At 50.0% G+C, this 12,526-nt stretch overlaps 7 protein-coding genes across 7 annotated transcripts; 3 read left to right on the top strand and 4 right to left on the bottom strand.

Moving 5' to 3' along the window:
- Positions 1-11: 11 nt before the first annotated feature.
- N7518_007182 (threonine/serine dehydratase) lies at positions 12-1,174 on the top strand (the record flags this gene model as incomplete). Its single annotated transcript, XM_057188109.1, has 2 exons — positions 12-342; positions 405-1,174. The coding sequence occupies 2 exons, from the start codon at positions 12-14 to the stop codon at positions 1,172-1,174; spliced, it is 1,101 nt and encodes a 366-aa protein (XP_057039812.1).
- A 79-nt stretch (positions 1,175-1,253) lies between these two features.
- N7518_007181 (putative Rad51 family DNA repair protein) lies at positions 1,254-2,659 on the bottom strand (the record flags this gene model as incomplete). The annotated part of the gene is made up of 2 exons (XM_057188108.1): positions 1,254-2,549; positions 2,600-2,659. The coding sequence occupies 2 exons, from the start codon at positions 2,657-2,659 to the stop codon at positions 1,254-1,256; spliced, it is 1,356 nt and encodes a 451-aa protein (XP_057039811.1).
- A 262-nt stretch (positions 2,660-2,921) lies between these two features.
- N7518_007180 (uncharacterized protein) lies at positions 2,922-3,279 on the top strand (the record flags this gene model as incomplete). Its single annotated transcript, XM_057188107.1, has 2 exons — positions 2,922-3,139; positions 3,189-3,279. The coding sequence occupies 2 exons, from the start codon at positions 2,922-2,924 to the stop codon at positions 3,277-3,279; spliced, it is 309 nt and encodes a 102-aa protein (XP_057039810.1).
- A 221-nt stretch (positions 3,280-3,500) lies between these two features.
- On the bottom strand, positions 3,501-4,582 carry N7518_007179 (TBP-associated factor 8 family protein; the record flags this gene model as incomplete). Its single annotated transcript, XM_057188106.1, has 2 exons — positions 3,501-4,255; positions 4,321-4,582. The coding sequence occupies 2 exons, from the start codon at positions 4,580-4,582 to the stop codon at positions 3,501-3,503; spliced, it is 1,017 nt and encodes a 338-aa protein (XP_057039809.1).
- Positions 4,583-5,087: 505 nt separating this feature from the next.
- On the top strand, positions 5,088-5,797 carry N7518_007178 (cytochrome c oxidase subunit VIIa). The gene is made up of 4 exons (XM_057188105.1): positions 5,088-5,224; positions 5,324-5,366; positions 5,525-5,560; positions 5,634-5,797. The coding sequence occupies exons 1-4, from the start codon at positions 5,195-5,197 to the stop codon at positions 5,711-5,713; spliced, it is 189 nt and encodes a 62-aa protein (XP_057039808.1). The 5' UTR covers positions 5,088-5,194; the 3' UTR covers positions 5,714-5,797.
- Positions 5,798-6,264: 467 nt separating this feature from the next.
- Positions 6,265-7,026, bottom strand: N7518_007177 (NEDD8-conjugating protein UBC12; the record flags this gene model as incomplete). Its single annotated transcript, XM_057188104.1, has 4 exons — positions 6,265-6,417; positions 6,478-6,767; positions 6,859-6,949; positions 7,006-7,026. 4 exons carry the CDS (start codon positions 7,024-7,026, stop codon positions 6,265-6,267), a joined length of 555 nt encoding a protein of 184 aa, XP_057039807.1.
- A 599-nt stretch (positions 7,027-7,625) lies between these two features.
- Positions 7,626-10,607, bottom strand: chsG (chitin synthase class III; the record flags this gene model as incomplete). The annotated part of the gene is made up of 5 exons (XM_057188103.1): positions 7,626-7,763; positions 7,823-9,502; positions 9,554-9,915; positions 9,975-10,467; positions 10,530-10,607. 5 exons carry the CDS (start codon positions 10,605-10,607, stop codon positions 7,626-7,628), a joined length of 2,751 nt encoding a protein of 916 aa, XP_057039806.1.
- Positions 10,608-12,526: the final 1,919 nt, after the last annotated feature.

Here is a 12,526-nt window from a genome sequence, read left to right as displayed (position 1 = left end):
TCCAACCCACAATGACACCTGATGTTGCAGTTCAATCGCTTACTCCGGCCGCAGTTGAAGCGGCGTATAGGCTCATCCAGCCTTACGTGCACCGGACGCCACTGCTGACATGTAAAACACTCGACACAATCGCCTCAACACCGCAATCCCCCGAAGCCTTGGTCGGAACGCCATTTGAAGGCCAAACTCCCGCTCACCCACAAATTCGATTCTTTTTCAAGTGCGAGAACCTTCAGCGAATTGGTGCCTTTAAAGCACGTGGTGCATTCCACGCATTGCTGCGACTATTGGAGGAGCGCGGGGAGGAAGTCAAACGGCGCGGGGTGGTTACACATAGCTCTGGTATTTTCCGATCTTCTACCACACAAATCAGAATTATACATGCTGAATCTTCTGTCTTTCAGGGAACCATGCACAAGCCCTCGCCCTCGCTGCCTCGACCCTGGGTATTCCCGCCTATATTGTGATGCCCCGCATCAGCACGCCATCGAAGATTGCGGGTACGCAGTCCCACGGCGCGGAGGTAATTTTCAGCGGCTCGACAAGTGTAGAACGGGAAGCTGTGGTGGCAGAGATACAGGCGAAGACAAACGCCATTCTCGTGCCACCATACGATGATTTCAATGTCATTTGTGGGCAGGGTACAACGGCTTTGGAGCTGGAGGCACAGCATGCCGAACAAGCTGGGTCCCGACCCCTAGATGCCGTTATCACTCCTATTGGTGGAGGTGGACTCAACTCCGGCGTGGCGACGTGGTTCTCGGATAAGAAGACACGCGTGTTCGGCGCAGAGCCCAGCTTTGAAGGCGCAGATGATTGTCGGCGCGGACTGCAGGTTGGACTGCGTGTGGAAGCCGTTCGCACCCTCACTATCGCAGATGGGCTACGCACTCCAGTGGGATTACTCAATTGGGAGGTCATCTCTAATCCGAAGAAGGTGGAAGGGGTGTTCGCTGTCACTGAAGAGCAGATCAAGTCGGCCATGCGGTTGGTTATAGAGCGCATGAAACTTGTTGTTGAGCCGAGTGCAGTGGTTGGACTGGCCGTGTGTCTGTTTGATGAAAACTTCAGGCGACGAGTCGAGCAAGAGGGTGGCAAGGAGGGATGGGATGTTGGCATTGTGTTCAGCGGCGGCAACACAACCGTCGAGGCAATTGCCAAGCTGTTTACATGAATCTACGAAATTTGAGCCTACGAAATTGAATATAAAGCATTGGCAGAGATGAATATACACCGTGAATAGAACCGTTCAATCAATGATGAGGATCAGTCATCTCAACCCCAGAGTCACGAATGTAAAATGAAAAGCTCCCACCATTGTTCGCCTCTATTGCTTCCACGATGCGACGAGGCCATTCATTGCGTCCCCATGAATTGACCCATGCCGATATCTTCCCTTGCTGAACCACGCTCTGCCGTGAAGGGGCGTCTTTCACGGCTGCATGAGCGGCCATGCCGGGTGGGAATGGACGAACGGAAGACCGGTGGACAATCAGACGCAGTGTTGAAAAAGTGCCCCAGGGTGCAGGGAGAGCAGGTCTCAGCGGTGGAGTACAAACCTGGGGCTGGTCGTAGTAACCAGTGCCAGAGGCTCGACCCCCTGATACCGTTGTAGTATACACAACTGCACACTGAAACTGACTCTGCACACCCCTCAGCTCCCTCACCAGCTCGGTATAGAGGTCAGACAAATGGAAACTCTTCTTTTGCTCGCGCTCGGCGTCAATTTCTGCCTGAGGACGCCCGATTTCTTCTGTCCGAGCGACCTCGTCACGCAGCCGGTCTTGTTTGATGAAAGCGGTGGCACTGTCGATGGCGATCATTTGCAAGGGACGTGATGCGGAACGATGTCGTGAGAGATCGAAAAGGTACGATTCTAGCGTGCGGATTGTCGCCAAAAGAGCAGATGAAGATTGCGGGCGAAATACATGGACATGCTGCAGTGAAGAAACGAGCAATGATTCAAGATGATGATCTGGCATTCCTCCTGATTGAGCCCCGGGACCTGACTCAGATATTCCACGCTGCTTCAGTACGATATCTCGAGCCACAGTCCTTAGTCTTTCGGCATCGAATCGGTGGTCGGTATCTATAAACACCACGGCTGCCTCTTTGCCACTGACTGAGATGTCTCCATATCTTCGTGGTAAGATAGCGAGAGCCGTGAGATAGTACAATAGCTGCGACTTCCCTGAAGCCGACAGGCTGCTTGAAATCTCCAAGACAGGAACCTGCTGTTTCTTGCTACCGGCTGGGTCAGAGGGCAACACATTGGCAAGTGGCTCAATGTCTTGCGCTGCGTGTATTTCATCCGGCCTAGAACCCTGACCAGCCGGGAATTCACTGTGCCGCAGCATTTCCTCATCTTCAAGAATCTGCTGTTCTACATGCTCACTTGAAGGTTGAAGCTGTCCATCGTTCATAGCACCTGACACAGGAAGTGCTTTCGGCGCAAAGACTTCAAGCAAAGTGTCCAGAATGGGCACGCCCAATGAATGCGGGTCATGGCTTGAGTGACTAGGAAACACACGGGCCAATACAGAGAGTATCTAGAACTAGTCAACTCAATGCATTCAACGAAATAGGCAAGCTGCAATACCTCGTCCAATCCCTCTTCATGTACATCGGCTAGCGATCTCTCCCCGAGATTGGCTGCCATGGGTAAGCACTGGACTGCGTCATGGATCTTGCATCACTTGATTTTGACCAAGGCGTTTAAAGCGCAGTGAATAGATGCGACCACAGTAGTAGAAGTGTAGAAGTGAAGTGTACAACATACGAGTGGTGATGCGAGCGGAATCGAATAGCGCGGCTGACGGAGCTTCGGAACTTCCCAACTTCCAAACTTTTCCCTTGACAACACCAAACCTCCATAATCTCACTCTAGTTGGATTATCTCATATTCATAATCGCAAATCACAATGGCTCCTCTCGTCCCCGTATTCTCCGCCGAATCCCTCCCCGATCATGTCAATACCATTCGCCGCAACTTCATAGACAAACGCCGCAAAGGCGAACCAGTCAACCTCAAGGAGTGCCCATTACTTGAAATGACACAATTCTCTTGCAATCCACCACAAAATGGAGTTCCCGAACCAGGGGTTGTGGTGTGTGAGCCTGTGGTGCGATTGTTCCGACGGTGAGTCTTAAGCTCCGCGTTCAAGTCAAATGGCAAGCTGATCTTGTAGCTGTGCCGGTGGGTTAATGGTTGAAACAACATCATGGGAGCCAATTAGGATTGCAGAGGAAGCGAAGCAAGCAGCAAGTACAAAAAAATGAGACGGACTACTTTGCATTACGAATGCGCATTGGGCGGAGTTGGCTATATGGGATTACGACTATTTGCAAGTTTCAAGAATAAAAGTTGCATTCGAATAATGCTTGTGACTGCCATGGGGTATCTCCTCAGGTCATGCTCCTGAATAAAACACAAGCGCCAGCCCATAATCGGGGGAGAAAAGAAAAGAAAAGAACGCCGGTAAGCCTTATGCCTTTGTAATTTACAGGTCAATCATGAGATCCGCCGGCTCGACACTTGCTAGAGGCTTTGGAGTCTTATCCTCTCTTCGCTGTGTATTCGAGCTTGTCTGGCGCCAGAGATCTCGCTCACAGTTGACAATGGGGCCCAGCTCTGAGATGTTGAGCCGGGGCTTGGTGTCGGCATCCGCCGGGTGTCCCGAGGCAATATCCATAGTTGAGCTGGTGATTGTGCCGTGGGAGTCCTTGCTGTGCTTTTTGGATAGTCCCTTGATCGTCTTTTCGAACATGCTTTCCATGCTGTCCATTCTCCGACCCCAGAGTTTCTTATCGCGGCCAGTCGAACCCGTCTGGTTGTCGCGGAATGCCGCGCCCGCTAATTTGCGCAAAGCTTCCTCGCCATGCCGTCCATCCTCTGCAGCGCGTTCCCTAATTTTGCGCGGGTCGTTGTCTCGTCCGATGAAAACTGCGGTGGCAGAGTAGGTGTGTTTGCTAGGGAAGCTCGGGAAGTGTTTGGGGATATAGGGACGACTTGCGCGGTCGTCTTCACTGCTTAGAGACGTGAGGAATGGGAGAGATTTGGATATTTCATTCTCTGGTGGGGGAGATGGTAGTAATGTCGGCTTGGGTTGGTCTAAGGGCGTTTTGAGATGAGGGAGAAGATCATCGGGATTGAGGCGGATACGCTTCAGAGCGTGGTCGAAATCGTGCGGAATTGGTTGGATACGTCGCGCAGATAGCATGGACTGACGGATGAATGTAGAGAGTCGGAGCATATCTGGAGATTTCAGGCGCAAACCGTCAATTCAAGCTCCAAAATGAATACGATACCAGGTCACGTACACTCTTCAGTAGCACTACAGAGACTTGACAGCGCAGCTGGATCGGCTAACTCAAACCCCGAATCCTTCAAAGTCTGGCCGACTGCCCGATTCATTAATTGGTCCAGTTGGGTGTCATCTTGCACGACTGGCTCGGACATGGATGGGAGAATCACGGGCTCTTGTAAACGATGGTGGTGATGGTAATGACGCTTTATCCGCTTCGCATGGTTCTGATCGAATGATGAAGCAGGTCTTTTAATATGGGCGCCCGATGTCGCCATGGCGATTGTGTTGGTCTAATTCAAGAAGTGGTCGTCCAGACTAGGCAATGTTATCGAGTTGGGTCACGGTCACGTGCTAAGGCGGTAAGTAGATCGATGTCATAGACCTTCGGGGGAGGAAGCAATGTCAATGAATGGCTTAGTTTGGGCTCGAGTAGATAAATTGCTTGGGTAGGACATTCATTATGTGACGGTAAATAATTCGACCAACAAGGCTTCGTTCGTCCTACATATCCTCCATCTCGAAGGCTTCCTCGTGGTCTTGCTTTTGGTATTGACATAGGTAGTGCTAAATGGCAAAAAGCTATTCCATTGATGCAAGTGATTCATTATATATAAATCTACAAGAAAATAATCTTTGATCGTTATTTCGCAGCCGCGGAATGGTAAGGGAGTAGTGAACATGCCATAAATTGTAGTTGGCTCTCATAGTTAGACCGACCAATCCGGCGGCTCGCTTAGTCCGCTCCGAAGCTTCAACTTCACTTCACAAATCAGCCTTCTTCCCTACCCCCCTCTCCTCTCCCCACCAACGTCCGAGGCAGGATTCAAGCTGTCCACAACCCATATTGCTTTTGCTCAAGCATCGATTGACGCAACTTATTCGTCGCAATGCCCGCCGCCATTCCCCCCATTACCGGCGTACGTGCCCCTTCCGTTGAAGGCCGGGTTAACCCGCTCGGGTTACCAGGTCAATTGAGGTGTTCGGAATGATTTACTGACATTCTATGCCTCTCACAGATGCTCCGCCGTGGTCTTGTCCTGGACCTGAGCACCGCTTTCGGTAAGTCGTGATTCCGGATCGAGTGGCATGATTCAAGCCGACAAGTTGAACCTCGCGATCTCGCGGGAGCAACCACATGAAATACAAACACCATGAAGACGGCTGGGATGAGATCAACAAGTGAAATAGTTGCTGACTAGGGTTATCTCATCCACTAGGCTTCGGTACTACCTTCGGCTACCTCTGGTGGTACGGTAAGTAGATTTATCCCCGGCTGCGCCACCACGCGATCGATGATTCGAAATCTGACATGTGTTTATCCTACAGGATACCACCTTCCCCGCGTGCGTGAGCGTGATACCTACTACGCCCGCCTCGAGGTTGAGCGTGCTGCCCAGCGGGGTTAAATCGATCAACCCTGATCACCTCTCGATCGTCTCCCTCCCGCCCGTTCGGCGCCAGTTCTTTTCTTTGTCAAAGCGTTATCTAGAAATCGCCCAGTGGTGGGGGCATATGCCTCCACGTCACCATCGGGTCTGGTTGGATCGACGGGTGTGTACGAGTGGGTGGTTAGATTTGAGATTGATTGTACATATACGCCTGTGGACAACCGACCGTTTTGATTTTTGGACTTGACTCTTGAAATAGATTACCGATTGGCCATGGCCATCGCAGACCATTCTACGTAGTAGCGCCCGAACGCACAGAGCGATATACTTGACCCCTACGCCTGACCAACCAAAATGAGCGAATTGGATCTATTGTGTTCAAACGCTAATTACGCCGGATATATGTACGTGGAAACACCAGCGCACCCTTCGCGGGATTGCCGAACCATGTCTCCGCCATGTGTAAAGCCATAACCATCATCCCGTATCTGGTCATCCCCGTGGGGTATGGGCGAGTGTCTCGTATGGAACCGATGGAAAAACGGCAAGTATGAAGCCCTAACAGGCGTTCACCGTAGCACTCGATCAAATGATATGCCTCGGACGGTCCCGCCGGCCATGGAGGTGCGCACGTTTTTCTTGAAGTTCTCACGAGTGGCGCGAAGATCTTCCGCGGCGTCCTTATTGAGAGGGTCGGAGGCGTTTGGCTCAAGGAAAAGGAACTGCAGTAGAATACGGGTTAGCTCAAGTAACGACCGGTTAAAAGGAAGACATCAACGGACCTGCATGCCCACAATGACAGCATTCAAATTCAACACGGGCTTCCAGTCCTCTCGTAGAATATTTAAGCAGACGTTGCCCTCCAAGTCGATATTGGGGTGGTAGATCTTCTGCGTGCATTTGACCTTGGGGGGATCATGGGGGAAGTTCTGATTGACGGCAAAGCTAAAGTTGAAGACGCCACCCTTATACATGCCCTCGTCCGGTTCGATAGTCAAGGTGAAGTTAAGGATGTCGTCTGGGTTCGGGAAAGACATTTTCATCGTGCTGCCGAGGGTGAGTTCTTGAAGGTCTAAAGAAAAACAAGAGGTTAGAGATATATAACAATAAGCCATTAATCAAGCAGCGAGAGTAATAATGTCCGCTGCGGGAGAGTCACTCACCTCGTTGCACGCGTAATTGCGCCGCGGTGACCTTCTTCTTCTTCTTGCCTCCAGCACCCTCGGCATTTTCAGCCTCCTGCTGCTTTTGCTTCTGTACAGACGGTTAGGAATAGTTTGATTTTATAGAAGCGCCAAATAAAGCCCTACCATCGACCAGATTTTCAACATTTTGGTTGGGAGTGACCACCCCACCTGGTGGAACGGACGGGTTTCCGGGAGAGCGAAGTAGAAAGTTTATGGCGAGATAACCACTCTGGGGATGTCAGAGAGTAAAGGAGAGACAGAAGCCAGATGCAGAGCTATAAAAAGCGAGATCAACGGGTGACAACGGTGACAATGATGAGAGTAAAGGATAGCCTTGTGCTTGCGGGGTCTCAGATCAGCAATCGTCCTTTATCGCCTCTCCGCCTTCCATTGACATATTCGACCTCGGGAACTCCGTACTATACACAGTCTATGGGATATATATCTCTACTAAGTATTGAAATCTCGAGGAGAAAAAAATTAATTGAATATGAAGTACATAATCATAGCGCTCCGAATGCGATCCCGGTGCATGGCTGATCCGACAAAAAAAGATCACAGTAACCGTCAAGGTAAAACCGCGCGAATACATACTGGCTGGCATTGCAAAATGAAAAGAGAACAGAATTGGGCATCTTTAGGTAGAATACAGATCACGGTATGGGAAAGAAAAAGGAGAACGAACAGGAAATATGGGTCAGGGGGTCATGAAAAAGGGGCATTTTTTGCTCGCTGGAATTCAACTACCGGCGTGCAAAGCAGCATTTGATACCAGTGCGACCCAGGAACCAACAGCATCCAATGAAGCGGAACAATGCCACAATGGCGTTGGACCACAAGAGGGCCTGGAAGAAACGGGCTGTACGGGCGGTGGCGGTATTCTATGATCATATTAGCTGGTGGTCTAATAACAAGGTTAAGAGAAGGGGCGGAAACTCACTGTGAAGCCGAACTTGTCGACGGCCTCGCTGGTGATACAGACGGCCATGAGTGCATTACTGAAGATCCAAAAGGTGACAAGTCGGGTACGGAAACTCTTGTAGGAGTCCTCGAGGGTCTTTTCGTCGTTTTCCACGGGGGCAACGAATGGGGTGAGCGCACGCTTCACAGTTGCCTCGAACTGACTGTCGATATCCGCTTGCGGCTTGTCAATTTCTTCTATTACCGCTTCCTTGCTGCCCTCGTCCTTTGTGGTCGTGGCTGACGGCAATGCATCGGCCTTGTCGGAACCCTTCGTACCCCAGGAGACATCGTGCCAATTGCTGAAGGCATAGACGTTCAAGATGTTGATATAGGACGACTGGACAACCATATAGGCAGGGAAGGAGGTGAACATGTGCCATGGGTCGGCGTACATGAAGGAGGCAACGAAGTAAAGACCGAATGTGGCTGCCAAGGCAATGATAATGATACCAGCACCCGTCGAACCGAAGAACGAGTCGAGGAAGGCCTTTACGCCTTTGTCGGTAACAAAGTCCATGGGCGCGCCGCCGGTGAACGCACGAACGACCAGGTAGATCGAATCGACCACAATGTAGACCTGAATGAGACCGAAGACCACGAATGAGGCGAGGTAGGAGAACTTGGAACCCTTGGGTCTGTTACCGAGTGCGAGAATGAACTGCAGCAATAGGAAAGCGAGGTATCCGTACTTGACAATTGTGTTGATAATGGGCGTGGCCGTCTTGCCGAAGGGGAAAGCGGTTTGTTTGTTGTTGGCGCTGGGAGTACCGACAAGGTCAATGATGACAGTGGTGGTCAGCCAGTATGATGCCAGGGAGAACCAGGTGAGGATAGTGTTGAAGATGTTATACAACATCTGAATGTGGAGGAAGAACATGCGCACGATGTTGTGACCACTCTTGTACATACGTCCAAAGTGCATCAGCGAGTAAATACCGGCTGCAAAAGAACCGTTGAGCCAACGGCGACGCTGGGAGATAAACTCGGCAGCACCTTCGGGCACATCAGTTTCACCCTTAGAGGCTTTGACGTAGGACAAGTGCCACTTAGAGCCTGCCTTGGCGACCAACTCGAAACAGAGAATTCGATCCTCGGCCAAGAACATGTTCTTCTTGAAAATGTTCATACCCTCAATACCCTTCTTTCCGAGCTGCTTAGATAGCGTGTGATCACCGTGGAAATATTGTTCGAGGGGGCGACCCATGATTGCACGGAATCGATAGGCCGAGAATGCACCGGGCAAGACACTAACGTAACCAAACGAACTCTCCAGAGGCTTATCCAAGATGTTACTGATCTTGTACTCGAAGTTCTGAGCAGCCACGAGAGGGTTGATCAAGTTCTTCCATCCCTTACCCAACATAGCGTGAATTTCACCACAAGCACCGCCGAGATCCTTGTCGTTATAGAATGCCTCCCAGAGGTACAACAACGACTTAGGGCCAGGCTTCGTACCGGCATCCAGAAGGATACAGATCTCGGGGTTCAGAATGCGGCCGAAGGCGTTAAAGAGCCAACGATGCGAATTGATCTTCTTACTGTTCTTTTGTTTCAAACAGAACATCATTTGCACTGGTGGGAGTGTGCTCGGGCCATCGTCCGTAGGCCGAATGAGCTGCTGACTTGGCGTGACCGAAAGCTGAGTCGTATATTCGAACTGGATATTCTGTTAGCGCTATTTCATTTGGAGCCATATCCGTCCACTTACAATATGCGCCAAAGTCTCCTTGCCGTCAACGTCGCGCTTCATGACACCATCCTGGTAGATACCGACGGTTGCAAGAACGTCAAGAGTATCCTTGTCGCAAGGGTCAATACCGTCAAAGACCAGCGCCACGACAATCTTCTGCCACGCGGGTCCACCCTTGTTCCAGAACTCGGATTTCTTCAGGTTGACAATGTCGCGAATGTTCTGCATCACACCGTGCAAGGTACGGGCCGTTAGATTCTTATCCTCGTTGTAGTAGGTAATCGCGATGAGCAGCTCCGTATGACGGTTGTACATCGCGGGGCGCAGATTGTAACCATTGTGGAGAGTGAATTCGTTAGGATCACAAGTGGCTGCGGTGTCTATGAAGTGAAGGCTCGTTAGTTTTTCTCTTAGAGCCATATGTTCGGTCCACACGTACATCGCATGTGGGTAAACTCCTCGCTTCCACCTTCCACGTCGTTGCGGTATTTGGCTTGGATGGCATTCTGGATGGCACTGGGCACGGGGTAGTCGACACTCAGAACGGAACCCTGCACTAGCTTGACCTTCCTGGTAGCATATCTGCGCAAGCCGCCGCCAGCACCACCACCGACACCACCGCCCCCAGGGGCCTGTCGCTGGCGCCAAGCCTCTGTGGATGAGGTTTCGCTGCGGGCGTAGGGCGATGCAACTCGGCCGGGGACCCCAAAGGCTGCCGCGGTGGTCTCATCCTGGCCGGAGTAGACGTTGCCAGTATTATATGGGTCGTGGTACGAAGGGGCGGTGTCCGCTGCATAGGTCTCCGTCAAGCTGTACCCCGAAGCTGGGCGCTGGGGAGAAACGCCGCGCGAGTGGGGGTCATCAAAGGGCGTCGCGAATGGACCTTGCTGTTGGGACAATAATCCGCGGGCTGCATCCTCATCCTCGCGATACTAAAGAAAAAAACACCGAGGTCAGTTCTAGCAACTAGTTCACCGCCTCTCCACACACATACCTGCGAAGATGGCACATCCTGCAGATGAACACCGTCATCGTAGCCCGGGGAGTGCGAGCCAGAGCCGTGGTAGGCCATGGTGTCGCAAAGGTTGAAAAATCAGAAAGGGATGTGTTTCAAAGCTGACAGGAGAGGGGTATCTGTTCAAGCAGGGCGCATTTATGAACAATTATCGAAGCAACGGGGCTAGGGGAAGGGAGAAAGTGAAATCTGTTTTTCCCGAGAATCTTGGAATATTGCAAATGTTTTGAATCAAGGGTCAAAGAAAAGAAAGGAAGAGAAGGGGGGGAAAGGGTAAAAAAAAAGGGAGACAGTCAGACTAGAAGGGTCAAAAATAGACCGTCTCTAACCCCGTCCTGGTTTAGTTTCCCCTTTATTTTGGGCGTTTTTTTCATTTGACTAGTTTATTGGAATTATTTGTATCTTTAAATATGTACGGAGTATTTATTTTTGACTATTCTATACTAGCCATGGATATCCTTTACTTAGTCGTAAATCGCATACATACTCCATGTCCATCCCTGGAGAACAATAGCCCGATGGCCCCCCGAGGCACTATGGAGGACCCTAACTGGTTAGGAGACGAAAGTTGAGATGATAGGAATTCTTACATTTACTCTAGTCTCCTTTTCGTTCTGATTCGTGGCCTTCTATTGATTCTATGATGCTTTGGGTAGGGAGCAGCCTTGGAACTACATACAACATACATACTCCAGATCTTTTATACGTGGTACTGAGTGGACTAGAACACCCGAACCTAATAAACTTGCTCCACTGGTGAAACACTTGGTGAATAGACCTCTCATATAAGAGTTCAGTTTGGTTCACCTAGGTAGATATAGAGAATTCATTCCACATTCTTGAGAGAACAACAATACCATTGGAAAAGGCTTGACACTTGGGGCGGTATGCCCGACTCCACTATAGGTGTTTGAATGCCAGCACATAAATGTGTTCAAAGCCCTCGGCTATAGCGTCCCGTTTTAATTCCTCAATTGCAGGGCTGAGCTTATTCTGTAATTCTTTGTGTATAGTTATTCTATCATTCTACCAAGTACTCTAGCATGAAGTATACTCTGAGGTCACCTGACTCTGATAATTTTAGACCTCACTGTGGGCCCGAAGCATTTAGCGTATGTATATTGTGCTGTGCCAAGTCGATTAGCCTATTATATTCCAAGGTTAACATTAACCTTGGGCTGAGTTGTGCTGATGTTCAGCCTCGTAGTTAGTTCATTTCATATGCGGTGGCTATGTCACTGCGCCCCGTGGTATACGATGATTACCATGGGTTGAAAATTTCGAATCTTAATTTCCCTTAATTTCCCTTAATGTCCCTGATTTCCCTTTTTTCCCCGTTTCCCCAATTCGCCAAGATAATAAGATTTCAGTGACCCTATTTGTCTGGTCCACGGCAGTTAGAGATTAATTGCCGCTAACCTGATTGGGAAAATACACCAGAAACAACACCCGGACAACAAGATCAGCAGACAAACCAAACAAACAAGCCAAACAAACCACAAACAAACCAAATCAGACAAACAGCCAACGAAAAACTCTATTTCTCGCAATCTTGGAAAATCGATGATCCGAGAGTCCAGACCCGCGGACCACTTGCAGGCACAGTAAGATGTCCACTTCTGTTCCTCGCATCCATGTAAGGTGAACATGGGATGAAACAATCTGATAGCATATTTAATATTAAAGGCTGTAGGATCTCGATTTTGCTTCAATTTCCCCTGCATTTTTTTCGCCTTATATCCTCTCTACACCAGACCTAGGTACTACTATAAAATATACACCACAAACCGTTGTGTACCTGACTACCCCGTATATTACCCGTGGAACCTCACGGGCCCGTGACCAAAGGCCCCCCCAATTATCCCCCCGTCTCTCTTTTGACTTGTCATACTCTCTATCTCCCTGTCTCTCTCTCATCCATTCATCTATTCTCCCCACACTGATCTTGCGATCGCGTGTGGTTTGTGAGTCGATTT

The sequence above is a fragment of the Penicillium psychrosexuale genome (assembly GCF_028828465.1).
Source record: "Penicillium psychrosexuale strain IBT 29551 chromosome Unknown utg000004l, whole genome shotgun sequence".
In the NCBI taxonomy this organism is placed as follows: Eukaryota; Fungi; Ascomycota; class Eurotiomycetes; order Eurotiales; family Aspergillaceae; genus Penicillium; species Penicillium psychrosexuale.
The sequence above is the reverse complement of the archived record's forward strand: the minus strand, read 5'-3'. Positions and strand labels throughout refer to the sequence as shown.